The sequence below is a fragment of the Quercus lobata genome, chromosome 1 (genome assembly GCF_001633185.2).
Source record: "Quercus lobata isolate SW786 chromosome 1, ValleyOak3.0 Primary Assembly, whole genome shotgun sequence".
Lineage (NCBI taxonomy): Eukaryota > Viridiplantae > Streptophyta > Magnoliopsida > Fagales > Fagaceae > Quercus > Quercus lobata.
This window is the reverse complement of record NC_044904.1, coordinates 22,691,052-22,712,412: the sequence shown is the minus strand read 5'-3', so window position 1 is coordinate 22,712,412 and position 21,361 is coordinate 22,691,052. Positions and strand designations below refer to the sequence as shown.

Sequence of the window (21,361 nt, the reverse complement as noted above, 5' to 3'; positions counted from 1 at the left end):
CATTAGTTAATAAATCATTTAAGAAAATTTTGACTCCTTTACCTAAAAAACTTCTACGTGTTTAAATTTTGTTGAAACAGTTTAACAAAGAAGTTAGTCTCTATTTAATTTTTTTTTTTTTTTTTTATCTTAAACTGACTCAACAATTTCTTTTAGTGAAGTAATAGGCAAAGGACGTGGTTAAGTATAATTTCACCTTTTTCCCAATCCCTGATTGGTCCACGTATACAACGTGTAATGCGTGCGTGGCGTTGACCACACACCACCCTCTCCTAGGCGATGTGCACGATCCGAGCTCTTGATCCAGGCACTACCTTCTAAAATAGAAACTAAACAAAAACATAAAAATCCATAACCAACAGGAAAAAAGATTTTAGAGAGAGAAACCAGAAAAATGTCAGAGAGCGAAAGATTTTAGAGAGAGAAAGAGAAAAAACGGAGAAATAGAGCGAATTTGGCGAGGAACGAACGATGATTCACAGTAACGGAAACAATGGCTACGGTAACGGAGTGATGACGTCAGCGTCTCCCACAACGACGTCGTTGTCTCCTTCTTCAGCTTCAGCGAATGGGCAATCGACGCAGCAGCAGCAAGGGTTGAAGACGTACTTCAAAACCCCAGAAGGAAGGTACAAGCTCCATTCCGAGAAGACTCACCCTCCTGGTATTCTTCCTTATTCCCATGGCAAATCAGTTTCTCAGGTAGGGTTCTTCTAATCTTTCTCCAAATTTTCCTTTCCTTTTTTTTTTTTTTTTTTTTTTTTTGGTTGCCGAGAAAATGAGGTAGAAAAGTAGGAACCGAGAGAAAGATCAGTTCTTTAACCTAGTTTGATTGGAATTAGTTGTAGCAGACTCGATCGATATGTTTCTTGAATCGCAAATTGCTGATTTTCAAAATTGTGGCAAATGATACTATGCAAATCTTGAATTTTTCAAATTTTTTTTGAAGAATTGACTTTTTATTTTATTTTTTTTTTTTTTGGGGATGTGATTTTTCAGATAACTCTAGCGCATCTCAAGGAAAAGCCTACACAAGCTGGGTCAGCGTCGAGCTCGGGTGCGAGCACGAGTAGTGGAGTTAGATATGCTGCTGCAAGGCTGTTAGGGGTAGGGGGTGGGAATGGCAGTCGAGCCCTTAGTTTTGTAGGAGGGAATGGCACGAGTAAAGCCGCTAATGGAACTAGTAGAAGTAGTTCATTGGCAGCGTCAAATGGTAGTCACTCTATGCTTAATTCGAATTATGATGGTAAAGGGACATATATGATATTCAATGTTGGGGATAGTTTATTTGTCAGCGACCTCAATACACAAGATAAGGTAATTTCGTGTCCTTGGGGTGTCGTTGTTGGTGATATTTGCGTCTTTGTTTGTAAATGATATTGATGATATTTCATTTTTTATGCAGGATCCTATTAAATCGTTACATTTTAGCACTTCAAATCCTATCTGCCACTCATTTGATCCTGAAGCCAAGGATGGACATGACTTGCTTATAGGATTGAACTCGGGAGATGGTAGGTGTTTTTTTTTTTTTTTTTTTGGTATGATATGATTTATGGGGGTTCTTATAGGAAGAAGTTGTTTTGACTTGTTCATTTTGTATGTTATTGTAGTTTACTCAGTGTCTCTGAGACAACAATTACAAGATGTTGGGAAGAAGCTTGTTGGTGCCCAACACTATAACAAGGAAGGTTCGGTCACAAACAGGCAAGACTAGTTTCATTTTTATTTTGGTTCTTTTCTCATTCACTATTTGTTATACTTTCCCATACTCACAGCATGCCCATGTTAAAATTCATTCTATATATAGGGTAAACAACTTTGTTTTTGGGACTGCAACCAGAATAAATGTTGATAGAATTTTTCTTTTTTTCTTTTTTTCTTTTTTTAGGTTTTCATATTTTGTTTTTGTATTTGGACTTATTGTAGTTGAGGTTTTTATGGGATGTAATTGTGGCTTCGTTAAGACTTTTCTTATTGATGTAATCCTTGAAGCTTATTAAAAAGAATCTTCATCAATTGTTTGAAGCATTGTATTTTGAAGAAGAATTTTCTGGTTAGTATTTCTCTACAACTTGGAGGTGATTCCAAGCACTCTCTGGTGGTGTAGCTTAGTGTTTTGTGTCCCATTCCCTTTTACCTAATATTTCTATTTTTCTTACCCCACATGTCAATGCATTAATTTGGCATCAGAACATATCGGATCCCCTTTAGCCACCCCAAAACCAGAAACTAAACCCCCTGATGACTCAAATTAAAGTGAAAGTACTTACCTCACAAGTTCATAGCCTGTTTGAACCATATTTAGTTAACCCACAAGATATTCACCAGTACCAAAGTTGGCACCACTGTCTCCAAGAAAACCTTGAAACCCACCACCTCTCTTATGAAGCCCATCACTCCTATCTTTGCAAGATTGAGCCATTGAAGCCCCATCACAAAAAAAACAACCCTACCAGCGTCCATCTTCACCAATTTCAACTCCTTAGAAAACTTTGTACCCATAAACCTGTGTCAAATCCAACCCATATGGGTCAAACCCATGTCCACGGACGCTAGGCGCCCACAACCTCGTCCACACTAGATCGCCCAGATCCCCATTACAAAGTCTATTGTTCTTTTAAATTTCTTTATCTGTGAAAGCATTTCTATAGTAATTCTCAATCACCATCAAGCTTGTTGAGTCCTCGTCTCTCAATTCTCTCACAATGATGTTGATTAAAGCTCATACCTTGGCAAGCAGATCCACTGTGGCTCTCATTACTGGGTCGCAAACTAACTTAAGATTTTGTCTCAGCAATGTGTGTTGTAGTCTTGCATGGTCTTTGTGCATCGTGCCTCCACTAGAAGTTCATCGGAGATGTGCTTCATCTTCGTTACTTAGGCCATATCGCTGCTCAATATGTCTCGACATGCATTCATAGAAACTGGGATCGAGCACCTTTTTAGCTGGTCCTCGAACATGCCATTTAAGGGTGCTAACTATCTCTCACTCGTAGCAAATTGGTTCATGAGCTCATAACAAGAATAGATTTAAAAAATTGACTAGGTACTGGGCTGATGTCCAACTCAATTACAAAAGAAAGCAAGTGGGAATTGTTGTCTTCATTAGAGTTTGTTTGTGCAAGTTTGAAGCCCATTTGCCTTGCTTGAAAGTCAGGACACACAAGTCACTTCTGAAGCCTAGTCATTAGTCATAGATCTAGCCAGCACAGAAATGTAATTCAAGTCAAGACCAGGTCATAAGTCATAACTAGCCCAACTTAGGTTCTTGTTACAATTATTTGTTAAACTTATCATTCTAGTGGTGATTTTATTGGGGACATTTACATTTGATATTTTTCAAGACTCATGGATTTTCGCCAATCGATACTTGAGGTTGAACAATTCGTTGAACAAACATGTTTGTTAGATGACAAGTTTAGGTTTGCCAAAATGACACTCATAGGTAGAGATTAGGATTATTGGTACGATATTGATAACCTTCGCTTTGGAAGGGATAAGCCTACCATAGCTGAATAGGAAGAAATGAAAGAAAAACTTAGAGAGATACATCTACCCCCAACCCTATCAAGAGTGATATCTACCCGAATCATGTTAGCGTGTTGCATGGTTTCATGTTCTAAATCCCAGTCAGTCATGGAGCCTCCTCAAATAATAGAAGTCATCCAAGACCTGTTGTGAGGATCAAATTAATGGATCTTTCCTCCAACAGGATGACATGACAATGAAAATACTGCTTCCCACATATGATAGAATGTTGGTATTTAAGATGTTGGTGATGAAGGGACATCAAGTATAACTTGAACCTAGTGTTAAAAAAGAAATACAGATGCCAACAAAAATGTGGACTTAAATACGACTTAGACCATGTGTAGTAGAATTAATACAGCATGTTGGAGAGTCACTACTTGATGAAGAGAACGTTCAACCAGAGAGAAGAATTAGAGAGTGCAGATGTTTAATGCATATGCTACTCATCAAGCCTTCATGGTGCACGGAGTGAAAAGGCTTGAAACAATGGTGATTCATTAGGATGAAGGTAACATTGTGACATTAGTGACACTTTTTTATTTGAATCTAAAAAATAACATATGAATAAAAAATAATTCTTTTCTTTTGGTATTTGGAGATTCTATCTGCTAGCTTTATAGTAGGATTCAGTTCCCAAGTGTCTCTTTCAATAAGAACTTAAAATTATAGTTCTGAAATTTAATTGAAAACATTCTGTCATTAACCTGATTTTGGGGTGACTTCTGGAGAACCCATGTCATTTTTTAAACCTCATTTCAATACTTTTTTCTCTTCTTCAGCAATAGTATCTTCTCCTTTAGGCAAAGTCGAATGTGTCACCATCTGGTGTTCCCAATAAATAGTGTGGGTAAAGGAACTGTTTCATTCTGACAGAGAATTTCCATCCTCAAAGAGTTTCAACTAAGTAACTATTAATACCTGCTTATCCTCAACGGAGTTGATTCAGCCACATGCCTTTATTAAGACAGGTTTAAAATTCTCTATAAAAAGACAGAATAACCACCTACAGTAATGGAATCATTAGAAGTCTTGGAACCAAGAGACTCTCATATCATCGAGTTGTTAGAATAATGATTTAATTATTAAATTCATTCTTTCCCATCAACTTAAGCTTTTAGGATAAGTGGTAATTTATTATGGTATTAGCGCAAGCAGTGTTGAGTTCGAATCCTGTCTTTACTCTACCTTCCATTTAAAGTTAAAAAATTCTACATGTTAGGACCTGCTTATTGATATGAAATGTTGGCCTACATATGTGGAGTGTTAGAATAATATTTAAGTGATTAAATTTACCATTTTCTATCATTTTAAGCTTTTGGGACAAGTACAAATTCTGAAAATATTGATGTATTGGATCTATCATCAAGGTCATCAACCTTGACAAAAAATGGTTGACCAAGACAACATAACTTATAAAGTTTGATCAATGTATTTACAGTACTCTATGTCTATGCATGATGGTTTTGATAGTCATTAGAGTTGGAAGTTTAGAAGAAAAAAGTGAAGTCCTGCAGATATTCTACATTCCCTAGGTTGTAATTGTATAAAAAGTAGTAGATATTATTTTAGTTGAATCATTCTTTGAATTTTCATGAAGTTTCTGTGTGGGTTAAAGTGGTACATTTTGAGATAATTTATGTCATTCATTGTAAATTTGGGTCCTACCATGAATGGGTATTAGGTTAGATGTACGTTGGTTTTTCTAGACTATACAAAATGAAAAAGAGAAAAGGGAAAGAAAAAAAAAAGGAAAAAAAAGAGGGGGGTTGGGGGGGTGTTGACGAATTTTGGAGCAAATACTTTTTGTGTTGCAAGTTGTGGCATTTTTATTTAATTTAATGATAAGATGTGTGCATGTGTGATGTAATTACTAGTCTTAATGTGCAAACTGACTAGTTGTTTTTAACAGCCGATGTACCAGTGTTGCATGGGTTCCCAAAGCTGATGGTGCTTTTGTTGTTGCTCATGCTGATGGAAACTTGTATGTGTATGAAAAGGCAAGCCTCAACTTTATTCAATGTGCCTATTCTTGGCCTGCCTTTACTGTTATTTTCTGCTCTATTGCACAAGCTAAATCAAGTGTAACTTCCATTTTTATTCTAGAGTAAGGATGGTACCGGTGATACTACATTTCCAGTTGTAAAGGATCAAAATCAGTTTTCTGTGGCACATGCAAGGTCCAGTAAGGTAGTTTTATTTGATATTCTTATTGCATCCTGATCCCTTTTTGTATTCAAGCAGTTCATTGCAATTCTAAAATCGGCTACGTCAAATCCAGTGTGGCTTTCAAGATTACCAGATAAATAATGATTTATGCAGGTTGTTCTTATACAAATACTAATGCAGCAAAATACACAAAGAGGGTATACTAAGAATTAAGAAGAAATGAGAGTTGCTTAGAGTAGGTCACAGGTGGACACACCTCTGCACAGAGAACCAATCTCTGAAACAATAGTAAAAAGCTTTGAATTCATTTACTAACTAGTCATTCAATTACAATATTTCATGGAATTTATACTGCTAAGCCTAGAGGTTGAACTAGCTGTAACAGAAAGTAACTAATTGATAACAGAATCAGTTATAGTAGTTATGTCAACTTACTGTCCAACTCAGCACACGTGCACTAATGGATTTCAACTACTAACAATTAACTAGCAAGTTTTTCAATTATGCTGACATCACAATCTGAGATGCCCCTGCATCAATTGCTCATAACTGTGGCAAATTAAAAAGCAGTTTTAGGTTTTAACCAGCAATGTGGTTTTGTCTGTGTGCTATGTCAAGCTGTTGGACAGTTGAGTGGTCATAACATATTCCAAGCCTATGCAAATAATTTTACATTATCCTAATTAAAACATAATCAATTGTGTTTAACTATTTAAAGTGGGGGACACAGGGACAACTTATTGTCAACAATTTGTGATGTTTAAAGCTTCATTAATTGTCTGTAACTTAATGTCAACAATTTTAAAACATCACAAATTGTCTGCATACAACTCAGCTAATAATTATAAAACCTTTTTCTTTTGGTTATTTTCTAAATTTTATAGAAGATACAAACCCGAACCCATCTGCTTTTATTGTTTCCCTCCTCCTCTCCTCATGGTTTCGTTATCTATTTCATCTTCAATTTTTTATTTGCTGAGTAATCCACTTCTAATTTAATGGTTTGTTTGCAGAGTAATCCACTTTTAATTTAATGTTTTGTTTGCAGAGTAATCCAATTGCTAGATGGCATATCTGCCAAAGTTCAATCAACGGCATTGCTTTCTCTACTGATGGTGCATATTTGGCAACTGTTGGTAGAGATGGTATTCTCTTGATCCACTATTCTTGTGATTTTACAAGTATCACTTATTATAAAGGTACTGATATTGAGCACTTTAATGTAGGATATCTACGGGTATTTGACTACCAAAAAGAACAACTAATATGCGGTGGAAAAAGTTATTATGGTGCTCTTCTATGTTGTGCCTGGAGGTAATTTGATATGTATGAGATTATTGCTTAGTCAATGTTTCCTCATTTATATATTTTCAGAATCTTCTAATTACACACCACATAGTGTTTCCTTATTACTTTCTCAAAAAAAAAAAAAAAAATAGTGTTTCCTTATTATTACTTATCAAAAAAAAAAAGTGTTTCCTTATTACTAATTCTTTAAAAAAAATTAATTAATTACTCTGCTTCTTCCTGTTTCTCAGTATGGATGGAAAATACATCCTGACAGGTGGTGAAGATGATCTAGTTACAGTTTGGAGTATGGAAGATCGGAAGGTAGTTGCATGGGGTGAAGGGCACAACTCATGGGTAAAGTTTTGCTAAATTGTTAACTATTTAAATCAAGATTTGATAAATTTGATATGAGTTGCATATATATTGCCATCTTAAACATTTTAAAGAGGATGGCTTGCAGGTAAGTGGAGTGGCTTTTGACTCGTATTGGTCATCACCAACATCGGATGGCACAGAAGAAAGTGTAATGTACCGGTTTGGTTCTGTTGGTCAGGTAATTTGTGCTCTCACACCCTTCCCCCCTTCTTTTCCAAACAAAAACACAAAAAACCAGAAGGGAAAAATAAAAAGAAAGAAATAGAAGAACAAGTGTTGCTGCATTTATTATCTGTTTAAAGCTGTTATTTGCTGCAAATATACAATGATGGGTATCTTTAACTGAAGTAAAGACCCATTTATTTACTTTAATATAGAAATAGTAGGTAACTTACTTTTAAGGAATTGGTACGTCCATTATCTTCACATGTAAAAGCTTCCTGGTGGTGTTCTCCTATCCAGGCCTTGTTGTTGTTGTTGTTGTTGTTATTGCATGGTTCCTTCTTTGAATTGATTGCCATCTTTATTTTTTGGTAATCGTATCATTAAGTTTCAACAATGGTTGTGAAGATTACAAATTCATTTACATGTTGGAGTAATTGTTTCAGATAAAAAAGGTCAGAAGTGCCAGGTGCCTTTTGGTTATGATGATGAGTTTAAACTTTTCAAATGAAAAACGATTGGACAAGTATCTGCTTGGACAAATAGCATAAATAGGTTGTATTATGTGTAAGGCTGTTGGAAAAATTAGGACTTATGGTAGGTGCATTGGAAACTTGATGGTAAGAAGCTGGGCCTTGCTTTGTTAGGAACCATGTCCAGAGGTATTGCCTAAATGTTGATAAAGGTCTTCAATTTTCCACCATTACTTTTTAAATCAGGAAGTAGTAAAAATCAAGACCGTGTGGTTTTTCATCTCATAATAATCCAACTTCATGTGCCCTGACATGGTTACATTTCTACTACCATACATTATTAAAAGATTTTATGCACAACGTTTTACTTTTTATCTGATTTTTGTCGTGCATTCATATTATCCTGGAAGTGATTTCTAGTATTCGTTTGTGTCCTGCCTTGCTCCTATCGAAAAGTATGTACTATTTTCTAAATCTGCCACTTGGTGATATGTTTACAGGATACACAGTTGCTTTTGTGGGATTTATCAATGGATGAGATCGTAGTACCGCTTCGCCGTTGTCCACCTGGTGGGTCCCCCACTTTCAGCACCGGAAGCCAATCATCTCATTGGGACAGCATTTGCCCAGTGGGCACTCTACAACCTGCTCCAAGCATGCGAGATGTGCCTAAGCTCTCCCCATTAGTCGCCCACCGTGTTCATTCAGAACCCTTATCTGGCTTAATTTTTACTGAGGAATCTATTCTCACCGCATGTCGGGAAGGGTATGTAAAGATTTGGGTGAGACCATCAAATTCTGAAAGCCAATCAAGCAACCCAGAAATTCCTGTAGGTAATAGTTCAAAGGAGATACCGCCAGTGCCAGGCAAAACTGGTGCCTCTAGTTACAAGTCTGTACATCTGTAAGATAACACGAGAAGTGTCTTAGTTGGTGTTTCACGGCTATATGTTGTTCCCGCAATACCCAATTGGCCTCTGTTCTTACATGATTGCCGATGTTTTTGATGTCTTTGCTTTTCCTTTTCGTTCATATTTTTTTTCTCAACAAAAAGCATGGCGATACTAATCTGTGGAAAACGAGGCTTGCTGGGATAGCTTTCTCCTTAACCTTCTTACAAATTTCCTCTCGCGTGGGCACGTGTGCCCATATGAAAAAGACTATAGAACCCATTTCTGAGGGAAAACATGAGTCATTTGCCAATGCCTTGCTCACTGAAGGAGGTAAAACATTCTTAGCACTAAACACCTTGACACACTGTTAACGATCACTAATCTCTTAAAAAATATTTCAATCTTTTTATCTTTAGGGAAAAGTACACTTTAGTACTCTAAATTATGCATTAAATTACATTTTGCACCTTAAACTATTCAACATTCCAACTGCACACTTCTCACCTTAAATTATCATAATTATCACACTTTGCACCTTGATATTATTTTTGCTATTATATTTAACATAATCTTGCTGCATGTGACAAACACATACTTCTTGCTTAGGTGGAACAACGTTAAAAGACAAACACTCTTCTTCAAAATCAATTAAAACAAAACCCAAATTTTTCCACATCTCCCTCTTGTCTCGTGTGTATCATCCTCTTCCCCAAATTCAGTTTCAAAATATTTAAATTTACCTCTCTAATTCCATAGCAAAATTCATTTACAGTACCCCCATCCACCTTCCCTGAATCATTGTTTGTTTTGTTTTCATCATTAGACAGACAGTTCTAAATACTGAGTATTTTATAGTCCACACAATGTCAGACATCTCATCTTGGGGCAAGCTTAAACCTTGTCGCTTTATTGATCTGTGCAAGTCACAGAAATATTTTGGGTCTTGCAGTCTAATATACTCAAGCAACAACTTCTCATGATTGGGGATCCAGTTCCTTGGAAATGGAGTGTAATCACGAGAGGGAATCATAGACATGTGAGAAAAGTGAACTCCTTCAATAGCATCTACAAGTCCCATCCTCAAAAGATCTGAATATAGGTGCTGAATTGTTACTGCTCTCCCTCAATGGACGGCTAAGATCACGTGAAGCTATTTTATACACCTTGGCACAAGACTTTATACCATACCTTGAAGCATAAAGTTTAGCCAGAGAGCTCCTAATCACATAAGCACAAAACCCAATAATTTTCTTGCGATTATCAGCATATCTGTACTAATCAAAGGAGCGGAAGTGGGTAAAATGCAAAGGAGCGGTGAAGAAGTTGAAGTTCGCAATAATAGGGTCTTGGGTTTTGTTTTAATTGATTTTGAAAAAGGGTGTCTCAGTCTTTTAACTTTATTTCACTTAAGCAAGAAGCATGTACTTGTCACATGCAACAAGATTCTGTTAAATATAATAGCAAAAATAACACTAGATACAAAGTGTGATAGTTTAAGATGTAAAGTGTGCAATCGAATATTTTAGAATACAATGTATAATTTAGTGCATAGTTTAAGGTGGTAAAGTGTAATTTTCCCCTATCTTTATAATACAATAGTGCAGTTCTGTTACATAAATCAACAAATTCCATGTTCATTAATACAATGCACAAACCAGTTCACAATTCAACAGTAGAATATTGATGAGACTAGCAAGACTTTCTAATTTGAAAGTAGAACGAAACAAAGACGAGTGCAGCGGGCACTTAGAGTTGTGCTTTCTTCACATATCAGATTCAGAGTTGACTTCATTCGTTTATTTTTTTTCACATTTTGGATTTTTATCAAATTGCTAGAGCCTAGAGGGCACCATATTTATAAATTAGATAGAGAGAAAGCAACGTATATTTAGGAGTTTTCGTTCTTTCACTACTTTCTCATTTCGGGTTTTTACCAAATAGTAGGGGATCATATCTATTAACTACATAAAATAAAATAAATAAAAGGAAAAATAAATAAAAATAAAGCACAGCAAAATCATAAACTAAATAGAGAGAAAACACAACAAGAAAATGATACGTTGAAATAGAGTGAAACAAGCCTTTAATATACCTTGATTAGTCATGGTTAGCTACGCCACTTTGGACAATCACTTCAACAATAGTGTCTTCTCAACCAAAAAAAAAAAAAAAAAAACTTCAACAATAGTGTACGTAAAAGACTACCAGCACACTATTGGGTTAGGATTCCGACAAGGCAAGTCTTCCCAAGGGTGATTTGTTTTGTGAAACTTTAGTCAAAAACATCAGAACTTAGAATTTTTGTTGGAGAGAGAGAGACTAATCTATCTATCTATCTATCTATATATATATATATATATATATAATATTTTTTTTTTTTAGAAACCGATAAGAAATTTTATTAATGCAAATCAAACTGGAAAATATCTTCCAAATCACGTGGTAGATCTTCTAACCACACATCAAAATCAGTAGATGCAACTGCTCTACGAGCGAGGGCATGAGCAAGTTTATTCCCCTCTCTCTTTACATGACAAAAACTACAATCAACATTAGAAACTAAACTATGAATATCAGCAATAACATGACCAAACATAGACCTTGAAGGCCTAGCAGCAACTAAGGCTTGGATAACCCGTAAGGAATCACCCTCCACCACCATAGACTGAAGACAAAGCTCCTTGGCAAAAACGACGACTCGACTAGCAGCAAGAGCCTCTACCATGTCCATGGAACCTGGGTATCTAATTTTTTGGCTCAAAGCACCAATGACCAAACCTGCTGAATCCCTTATTACCACTCTGAGACCTGCACAAGCCTGCTCCTCAAAAAAAGCTCCATCAAAGTTTATTTTATACATACCAGAAGCCGGCAATTTCCATCGAGAGTCGCTGCTGCGAACAACCATCTGGGGAACCTTTTTATGCACATCATGGAACTCTTTCAGCAGATCAGAAGCATGCCGACACACCTCCCCAATCCCCCAAGCTTGCTGCCTCAACCTTACCCTGTTACGATGCTCCCATATGCACCATGCAACCATAACAAAATGCTCCACCAACCTAGGAGAAGCCTCCTTACGCAAAAACAAAAGAGCATCGGCAAAACTGGAGATATGCTTGGAATGCATAAAAGAAAAACTCTGATCAGACATATATATATATATATATATTAATAGGTAAAGCTGAGAAAAAATCTAATTAGGTTATAAATTAAATTCCAATTGTTGTCTAATTTTGCGCCACGTGTCATATTTAAGTTTTCTATTTTTTTTTTTTTTTTTGCTCTAGGTGAGTTAATGAGGTGCAATAGACGAAGAGTCTAACATAAATAAATCATATGTATATATATATATATATATATTATAGTAAAGCTAAAGAAAATCTAATTAGGTTCTAAATTGGATTCTAATTATTTTCTAATTTTGCGCCATGTGTCCTATTTAAGTTTTTTTTTTTTTTTTTTTTTTTTTTTTTTTTTCGGTTCTAGGTGAGTTAATGAAGTGCAAAAGACGAAAAGTCTAATATAAATAAATCATCAAGAACTCAATAAAAATTTAAAAAAAAAAAAAAAAAGTAAACTCATGTGTATATCCAAAAGAAATTAAAATTAAAAAAAAAAAATAGAGGGAGAGAGAGAGAGAGAGAGAGAGTATAATTTGAATCCATATATGTGTGTAATTGTAATTTTTTTTTTTAATTGTACTGTGCATATGCACGAGTTATACGCTAGTATTTCTTAAAAAGTGGGTATTAGAAAATTTTGGTTTAAAAGAGGGAAGCTATCTAGTGGCAAAATGAATTTGGGTTAAGTGCAACTAAGGTTAAAAAAATGGTAGTGGTTAGTTTTGGCTAAAAGAAGCTAGGGTTAAAATAGGTTAGTGGACAGTTTTGCTGATTAGAAAGCTACCTCAAAATTTTTAAATATCTGGCAATATTTTATTGGTTGAAAGGACCACTTTAGCAGTCCTCCCGTTGGTCCTTATAATTTCTCTCTCTTTTATGCCTCCTGATGCAATTCCCTGCAAATTATTCAACGGTTTCTTTTATTTTTCCCCCTCTAAATAATAAGATAGTTAGCCAATTGCAGTTTGTCATTCTTGTTTTCTATGATTACTTTGACGCTCTTAATTCTACTTTTAAAAATCCATATTTAGCAACTACTCTAAAGCAATACTTTCGGTTTAAAGGGTTCCCCTTTTCTTTTCCTCCATTTTCTACTTGGGTCCTATAAATGATATTAATATATTGAAGAGGTATTCATGATCTTTCTAGCTCCATTTTCTACTTGGGTCCTATAAATGATAAAAATATATTGAAGGGCTATTCATAATCTTTCTTGCTCTTAATTTTTGTAGAAAAACGTCTTAAATACCAAGCAATTGCAAACAATTAGCTAATAATTAGGGGCTGTAATCTGTTCTCTTAATGTCTTTGTTCTGCTTTATCCTCTTATTTTCTTTCCAGAATCCTCCAATTCTCTCTAATTTTTATTGTTAAAAATTAAATAAATATCATGTGTCACATATTTTGTTAAAAATTAGAGGAAATTGTAGAAGGTCCTTTCCCTGCAAGTAATGCTGCATTTTTTTTTTTTTTTTAAGGGAAAAAAAAAAAGCTTAAACACTCAAAACACCTAACGAACTTCCCATTAGTGCTCATTCTTATTGCTTGTCCCCCATACTATGCTATAAATCTTTTCGCGTACCCCGCTTTCACTGCTCATTCTTTTTGCATGCTCCATTGCAATTCCAACCCCACCGCAACCCTTAAGCCTTAACCCACCAAAAGTTGGGTTAAGGTACTAACTTAATCCGCCAAGAGTTTTGCCACAAGTTTATGAAATGGAGAGGGAAAGAGAGGATAGTGCAACCAAATATTTTCTTGTTCTGTGTTCTTATATGAGAAAATTCATTTTTAGGATACTTTCCGTGGGTACCATCCCCAATCACATTGCCTTCATCATGGATGGAAACCGGAGATATGCTAAGAAGCAGTCTACGGGCCGATGATGCTGCCGGCCACAAGGCTGGCTTTTTAGCTCTAACGTCTATGCTCAAGTACTGCTATGAACTGGGAATCAAGTGTGTATCGATCTATGCCTTTAGCATTGATAATTTCAAACGACGGCCTAATGAAGTTCAATATGTGATGGATCTGACGCTTAAGAAAATCCAGGGGTTACTTAAGGAAAAAAGTATTGTGCAAAAGTATGGTGCCACCGTGCCAGAGTGTATTTTAGAGGTAACATGACACTTCTGACTGAGCCCATCAGGGTTGCTGCTGAAAAGGCAATGGTGGCCACTACTAACAATACTGGTATGACGATGCCCTTCATCTGTGTGGCCTATACTTCCACTGATGAGATCGTGCATGCCATTCAAGAATCCTGCAATAATAACTGGGTTGGGATTCAAGAAGCGAATGGGAGAAAAGCTTGGAATCAGGAAATTCGGGATGAAGAATATCAAATGGAGGAGAAGGCCATTATAAAACTAAGAGATATAGAGAAGCATATGTACATGGATGTAGCACCTGATCCTGACATCTTGATTCAAACTTCTGGCGAACATCGCCTGAGCAATTTCCAACTCTGGCAAACTACATATTGCCTATTGTGTTCTCCCGCTGTGCTCTGGCCTGAGATTGGTATAAGGCACTTGGTGAGAGCAGTATTAGACTTCCAACAGCACCGGTCTTAATTGGATAAGAAAAAGAGGCAAGCTTAGCAAACAGCAACACAGAGTCCTAAACCATAAGACGGTTGTTCATAGGTTTCCAGAATCTTATTTAATATGCAACCAAAAAGTACATTTTTTCCTCATGTCATGCAGATATCTTTAACTTTATTGTTTGTGGTCACCCACAATCGTGTATGTGCAATATTATGCAGGAAAAGACTTGTGCTTAAGTATTGAATATCACAAGGCAAAACAAGCAATAACAAAAACATAAGAAGATAAATCCTCGTTACTCCAATTGAAAAGTGAACTATGGCATGATTTCTTTCGCATTGCTTGCCCAATTCACGATAGGCAGGAAATAACAATATGCTCTGCAGAATTCATTCAAAGCATTGCTAATTAACTTGACCAAAATAAGAATAGCCCAATAAATCATTGCAAAAATAACCGCATTTACAGCTCTTTGAATTCTATTCAAACCAGCTCACTGGCCATCTAAAGAAGCAACCAGGCAAAACGCATCTCCCTGTTTTGAAGAATTTCTTAGACCAACATGAATATGGTTCAACTGTTCTAAGCGAACTTAGGTAGACACATGGATCCAATATAGTTGTACAACAAGTAATATGATCTCCGACCCCAAAATACACTTCCGACGGGAAAACAGGACACATCGAAATGAGCTTCAATCAAGAAAATTGCAGGATTATCATCCCAATAAGCACCATTTTGAAGATCCTAGGCTGCCTCGTTCTCAGTCTCAGCAATTTTTCTCTCTGCCAAAGCATCCTTGGCCTTTAATTTTTCTGGTACAAAATCTATACAGACACAAGGGAAATACACCAGAAAGGAAGGTAAATAATAGCAGAAACTGCAGAAAAGTTTAGAGATCTCACTTTCAAATAGGAAAATCTTTTATAGAGAGGTAGCATAGAAGTACCTGAAAGAAAGTCGAAACTCCTCGTTTTACAAACAACTGATGCTGAAACAAGAAGACGCATTTTAATACATACTTCAACTTCTAAGTATCTAACACAATTTATGGCAATTGATTTATTAAACAGGTGTTTGTCCGCTAATGTACAGACTAATGGTTGCCATCAATTGAAAGCAATAAGCAACAACAAAAATGCCTTAGTCCCAATATTTTGCTATTGGCTATGTATCCTCCACAAACTAATTGGAGTATTCCCCAAAGTTCTGATTTCCAGTTCTCTAATAAACTAAAAGGAGAAAATGTCGAATGAATAGTTCTTGCCGCCATCAATATCACATTTCAATTGAAAATTTCTAACAAGGCAGCTGGTAGCTTCAAATACAAAATTCAAGCTACCTATTATGATCCTCATGTCCCACGTGAATTTAGTATAAGCTTAACCACATGTTTATAAGCTCCTAAGTACCCTTCTCTTGCAAGCCAGTTTTCAATGATGAGCTTTACCCATGGGTTCCTAACATTTGGTATCAGAGCCAACCACTATGTCAAGTAATCGGACGTAGCTCATCGAGTATGGGATCAAATGAGTTGTGGCTTTGTGGTTGGATCTTGGAGGGGGCGACCTAGAGGTTAGATTAAAATAACTGATAGGTGAATAGAGCCACCAAAAAGAGAAAGGACAACCATTGGGTCAATGTCACTATAGTGTGCCGTCTTGGACGTCAGCTGCAGAGCGTGAAGCGTGGTGATATGTTATGATCCTAATGTCCCACATGAATTAAGTGTAAGCTTAATCATAAGTTTATAAGCTCTTGGGAACCCTCCCCTTGCAAGCCGGTTTTCAAGGAAGGGTAAGTTCTGCATGCGGGTTCCTAACACTACCACAACATTTACTTGGTAAAAGATTATTCAAAAACCACTAAGGCCCCAAGTTTCTTAGTTAGAAAAGTAATTATATGACATTATGGGTAGCTCGGCAATGGTATTGTACTTCCCTTAATAAATCACAAGCCTAGACCACTAGAAAGTATAACAAATGTATAACCACATTCACTAAAAATTAGAGAATCCCATTTTAAACACTTCATTGATTTAAAAATAATCATAACGATCATAAACCCCAACTCTCCCTAAATTCTTTACCAACATAAAGCTTCAATTTATGACCAACAATGTTTATAACACACTAATGCAGAGCAAATAGCTACATATGAAAGCCAAAACGATGTAATCAATCAAAGTTCATCCAAGTGTTCCACATTACAAATTATAACTTAATAACAACATTTGGCAAATAGTCTTGTAGCTCAACTGACTCCTCCCAAAGTTTCGTATCAAAAAGTCCAAATTAATTCAAATCCCCCCTCCTCCGACTATCGAATTAAAAAATAAAAATTATAATAATAACAACATTTGAAAGGAAAAGATAGTAAGGGACTTTACATACATAGGTGCTTGTAAGCAAGCGACTTTTTATGGTCCTGAACACAACACGCATGTGCATCTTTTGTAAATTCCACAAGGAACTTCTCCTGCAACCATTGAAGTAAGAAATTCATAAATACACCAATACATGAACCACCCAATATAACCCACATTTTATTTTCTTCAGCCATGTGTAAATAAACGAAAACTAAGCTGGAAAAAAAAAATGATACCGTAGCTTTATTGACGAGAAAAAGGGCTTCATGGGTAATGCGCAAATCGGAGTCTTGGCTCCGAAGAATCGTCTTGATACGATTCATAGGAAACCTATGCGTCTTCGCTTCCTCTTTATCAACGACGTCGTTTACCTCTTCCTCCTGTCGTTTTTGCTTTTTTTGTTTGTGTTTCTTTGATTTGGTGTCGGCGTCGGCGTCGGCGGTTCTTTTATTCGCACCAGAACTTTTGTCGGGTTTTTGTTTTTCATCTTGTCCGGATTCAATGCTTGAAGATGGGATTATTATCACGTCCGAGGAGGAGTCGCTGACTGTGCCGTTGCTAACCTTGTTGTTGTTGTTCTTTTCTGGGTTTCCTTTCGTGGTAGTAGTAGTTTTGTTTTTCTGCTTGGGTGTGTTTTTGGGTTTGGTTTCTTTGCTCTTTTTCTCTTCTGTTGTGGATTTTTTGGAGGAAGCCATTGTTTTTTGAGTTTCTGGCTTTCTAGGTTTGAAGCTACAAGGAGTGTCTGTTTCCCAGATTTGGGGGTGGGAATTTGGAGAGGAAAAGTACGACGGGACAAAGATTCATGGGCTGTGGTCATTCAACCCAAATAAACTAGATGCTTCTTTGAAAATAGTTTTTCCGGCCTTTGTTGGTACTACGGGCCCATAAGCTGTGAGGGGGTATATAGAACGGCACAAGAAATATAATAAGCCTAAGAGTAACTATTGTGTTTGGTTGTACGGAAAATATTATCCAACCCTAAAACATTTTTAGGTGAAAGTATTTTCTGAAAAAAAAATTTTATTTTTAAGTATTTGTTTGCGTTCAAGAAAATGCTTTAAAAAATACTTTTTAGTGTTTGGTTGCGCTTGAAAATGCTGTGGAAAATATATATTTTACTACTTTCTCACATTTTCTCATCTCCCCAAGCACATATGTAATAAAAAATGAAAATTTTATATAAAATTTTTTGATCCTCCTGATGGTGGTGGTGGCCGGAGGCCACCAACAGCGGGGGTTAGCCACCAAAGACTGGGGTCGTTAGTGTAGGGTGGTGGTTGGGTGACAAACAGTGGGAGTGGTGGTTCAATTGATAAGTTTTGGATGAAGTAGAAATCAGTGTGAACTAATTTCTATCATAAGTGTCTTATTTTATAGTCAACTAGAAAACAATTTTTGGTTGAACAACATTTTTCATCACCCTCATTGTTTTAAAAATTGGATTGGATAAGGAAAAATCGGTAAAAACTTGTCAAGAACCGGGAAAATCCGAGAACTGGCCCCTTTTTCGATTCTTTGACCGTTTCAGTTTTTAAAACATTGGTCACCCCAAAGACCCATAAATGCGGATAAAATTTTCCAAAAATCAATTTTAGTCGAACCTATATATAAATATATATATTAAAAGTAATGTTAGTAGTTGTAAACACTGCATTTTGTACCCCTTACAACTCGGGCCCCCGTTCCCCAATTATGTTATAACTTTAAGGCCCAAGGTTGATTTAGAGCCCAATTAGATGAAAATTGACTTGAGGAAAATGTTTATAGAAAATATAACTTATTTTTTGGAGTATAAAACTATTTTTAGAAAAGAAAGGCCACTAAAACCCTAGGGTGTGCGTACGCATACACACATATGCGTATGCATACTCAAGCTCTACGTGCGCATGCTAGAGTTCCAAAAACTATGAAAGACAAGTTTTCTATATTTAAACTCTGTTTGAAACGAATCCCATGCGTGTGCATACACATGCATGCGTGCGCATGCTAGGGTTCCAAAAATTATGAAAGGTAAGTTTTCTGTATTTAAACTCGATTTAGAAGGAATCCCACATCATTTAAGAGCCGCCTCAAACCCCTATTTTTCAACTATATAAAGTCATAAAAGGAAAATCTTCAAGGGATGACGAATTCTAGTAGTAAAACACATAAGATTCACTAGAAAATAGTGAATCAAAGAAGGAGTATTTTCACAAAACATCCTCAAGCCAATTTTGTTTGATTGGGACCTTTTATGATCTTGATCTTTAAGTTTTAAGTTTACTAATCTGTCTTTGATTTGGTTGTAAATAGATTGACTGAAGGGAATGGTCAAAATAAAGCTCTAAAGAGTTCTAGTGTTGAGGTAAAGTTTCTAACTTTGACTCTTTACTTTTCTTTATTTTTCCTTTGTTCTTGTGCTTATATATATGTTTTAATTGCTTAAATATGTTTGTTTAGCTTAGGTTTATTTCGTGTTTGTGTTTGAAGCATGTTAGGTTGTTAGATTTCTTCTTTTTGTTGGTTTTTTTGTTCTCTATTTTGGTTTTCTGAGTTCTCAGTTCAGGTTTTCGGGTGTGTATGAGTGCACATGCAACTTGCATGTGTACACATACTCGAAGTATGCATATAGTTGGGATACGTACGCATGCCATGTGTATGCGCATGCATACTTTGGTCCAGAAACCCTAAATTCGTTTTCTGTTTGTTTTCCTTTGTTTTATTTACATGTTTAGCCTCTGTTTAACCTAGTTTTCACATCTGTATACATTTGTTTCCTTTGTTTTGCTCTGTTTTGTTTGTTTTAACTCTTCTATACTTAATAGGGTTTCTTTTTGTTTGGATGAAATAACATGCTTATCCAAAACTGGTTGGCGATGTCTCTACCCTTGTTTATATATACTTATATGCCATGATATATGTATGTTAGGTTTGGGGATGATTATTAGGGCTGTGCAAACTTGTACCGGAGCCAACAAGACCAACCAACGCCGACCTTCCCACACCACGACTGCAACCGACTGATGGAGCTGATATTGGTGATTGAAATGCGAAGGGAGTTCCAACACCGATGCGGTGCAATCATCGAAGCTGCAAATCCCTCATCGATGGGTGCCGAACCAAACCGATATATGTAATAGTTTATTAGTTTTTCAAATGTTTGGATATGGCGTTATTTTACTGAGTATGGATTTTAATTTTTTTTACTAAAATGTTGTCGTATTGGGTATTATTATAAAAAATAAAAACACAAAACGACACCGTTTGATTCTAGGTTTTTAGATTTCCCTAACTATAAATACACTCTATTCTCTCTCATAAGACTTAACTCTCTCTCTCGCTCTTGCCTCTCAACGAACTGACGCCTCGTGTTTGAGATCGCACCGCTCAGCTCAACTGGCCTCTGTAGTAGCAACAGGTGCCCATAGTCACCGGCTCACCTCGGGCCCGCGGCAAACCATCGGTAAGCCATAAGAGTAGTTAAGACTTGAGATCTGTGATTTATTTGTGCTTGTTGAGATTGTTTGTCCTGTGTTTGTCTTTGTTGATCTTTGTGTCTTGGGTATCTTGTTATTTTTTTGGTTGTTTGTACTCTGTTTTATTAGAAAACACATTTGTTCTTGGTTTTTACAATATCATAATTTGTTGATAAGGTGAATAGTAAAGGTGATAAGGTATTAGACCCTTAGCATTCCCATTTAAGTGCGGTGACCCACCGACTCTATTTTCTCCACTTTAATTGGAGTTTCTCTGTTTTTGACTTTATAGTTTATATTGCGAGGTAAAAACTAAAATGTAAAAAATAAAACAAAAGGTTTTATTTTGTTTAAAAATAAAATAAAACCTTTTGTTTTAAAAAAAAAAAAAAATCCAAACATGAGTCCATGCAAATACAAATCTCAAAGCCTCATCTATATATATAATAATAGGTGAAGTTAAGAGAAATTCAAATTAGAATTCCAATTTTGTGCCATGTGTCATAACTTATTTATTCTTAAAGAGTTTTATTTCTTAATTTTAGAATTAAATGTGAGACCACATCAAAAATATTCATCCAAGTGAGTTATTAAGTACAAAAACCAAAGAGTCTAGAATGAATGAATCGTTAAAAAAAAAAGAAAAAAGTGCTTCACAATAATAAATAAATAAACATGGACAATTTACATTTTATACCTAATAATATCCTTACAATTTCTTTTAAAGAGTTAACAAAATATAAAAATGACTATCAATAGTATTTAAATTATATATATATATATATATAGGAATTATATTATGGATCTTATTGTATATCTTTAAGTGTATCCATGCATATACATGGAGTTACAAGCTAGTATAAATAAAAGAATAAACTCAATCTAACCGGTCCAATTAATAACAGAATCCCTCTTTTTTTTTTAATGTATTTTTTATTTTTAATGGTAAAGGTGATAAGGTGAATAGTAAG

General features: G+C 35.7%; 2 protein-coding genes and 1 pseudogene across 3 annotated transcripts; 2 read left to right on the top strand and 1 right to left on the bottom strand.

The window, feature by feature from the left end:
- Positions 1-323: 323 nt before the first annotated feature.
- On the top strand, positions 324-9,007 carry LOC115983703 (dystrophia myotonica WD repeat-containing protein-like). Of its 2 annotated transcripts, XM_031106446.1 has the most exons (11): positions 324-702; positions 1,000-1,317; positions 1,406-1,514; positions 1,614-1,707; positions 5,444-5,531; positions 5,638-5,721; positions 6,749-6,845; positions 6,927-7,014; positions 7,239-7,344; positions 7,451-7,543; positions 8,501-9,007. In XM_031106446.1, the coding sequence occupies exons 1-11, from the start codon at positions 472-474 to the stop codon at positions 8,906-8,908; spliced, it is 1,716 nt and encodes a 571-aa protein (XP_030962306.1). In that variant the 5' UTR covers positions 324-471; the 3' UTR covers positions 8,909-9,007. The 2 variants fall into 2 exon arrangements, with proteins under 2 accessions (XP_030962306.1, XP_030962315.1); XM_031106455.1 differs by lacking the exon at positions 8,501-9,007 and having other exon boundaries at positions 332-702; positions 7,437-7,525.
- A 4,574-nt stretch (positions 9,008-13,581) lies between these two features.
- Positions 13,582-14,854, top strand: LOC115983686 (annotated as a pseudogene).
- A 131-nt stretch (positions 14,855-14,985) lies between these two features.
- LOC115983697 lies at positions 14,986-17,794 on the bottom strand. Its single transcript, XM_031106435.1, has 4 exons — positions 17,172-17,794; positions 16,961-17,045; positions 15,517-15,558; positions 14,986-15,394 (listed from the first exon to the last, which is right to left on the bottom strand). The coding sequence occupies exons 1-4, from the start codon at positions 17,628-17,630 to the stop codon at positions 15,315-15,317; spliced, it is 666 nt and encodes a 221-aa protein (XP_030962295.1). The 5' UTR covers positions 17,631-17,794; the 3' UTR covers positions 14,986-15,314.
- Between the last annotated feature and the right edge of the window lie 3,567 nt (positions 17,795-21,361).

Coding starts and splice junctions, on each gene's coding strand:
- LOC115983703 (XM_031106446.1), top strand. CDS start 472: ATGATTCACAGTAACGGAAACAATGGCTACGGTAACGGAGTGATGACG. Junction 1,318..1,405: donor ACCTCAATACACAAGATAAG/GTAATTTCGTGT, acceptor TTTTTTATGCAG/GATCCTATTAAATCGTTACA. Junction 6,846..6,926: donor GGCAACTGTTGGTAGAGATG/GTATTCTCTTGA, acceptor ACTTTAATGTAG/GATATCTACGGGTATTTGAC.
- LOC115983697 (XM_031106435.1), bottom strand. CDS start 17,630: ATGGCTTCCTCCAAAAAATCCACAACAGAAGAGAAAAAGAGCAAAGAA. Junction 15,559..16,960: donor GCTTGCTTACAAGCACCTAT/GTATGTAAAGTC, acceptor TTCTTGTTTCAG/CATCAGTTGTTTGTAAAACG. Junction 15,395..15,516: donor GAGTTTCGACTTTCTTTCAG/GTACTTCTATGC, acceptor GTGTCTGTATAG/ATTTTGTACCAGAAAAATTA.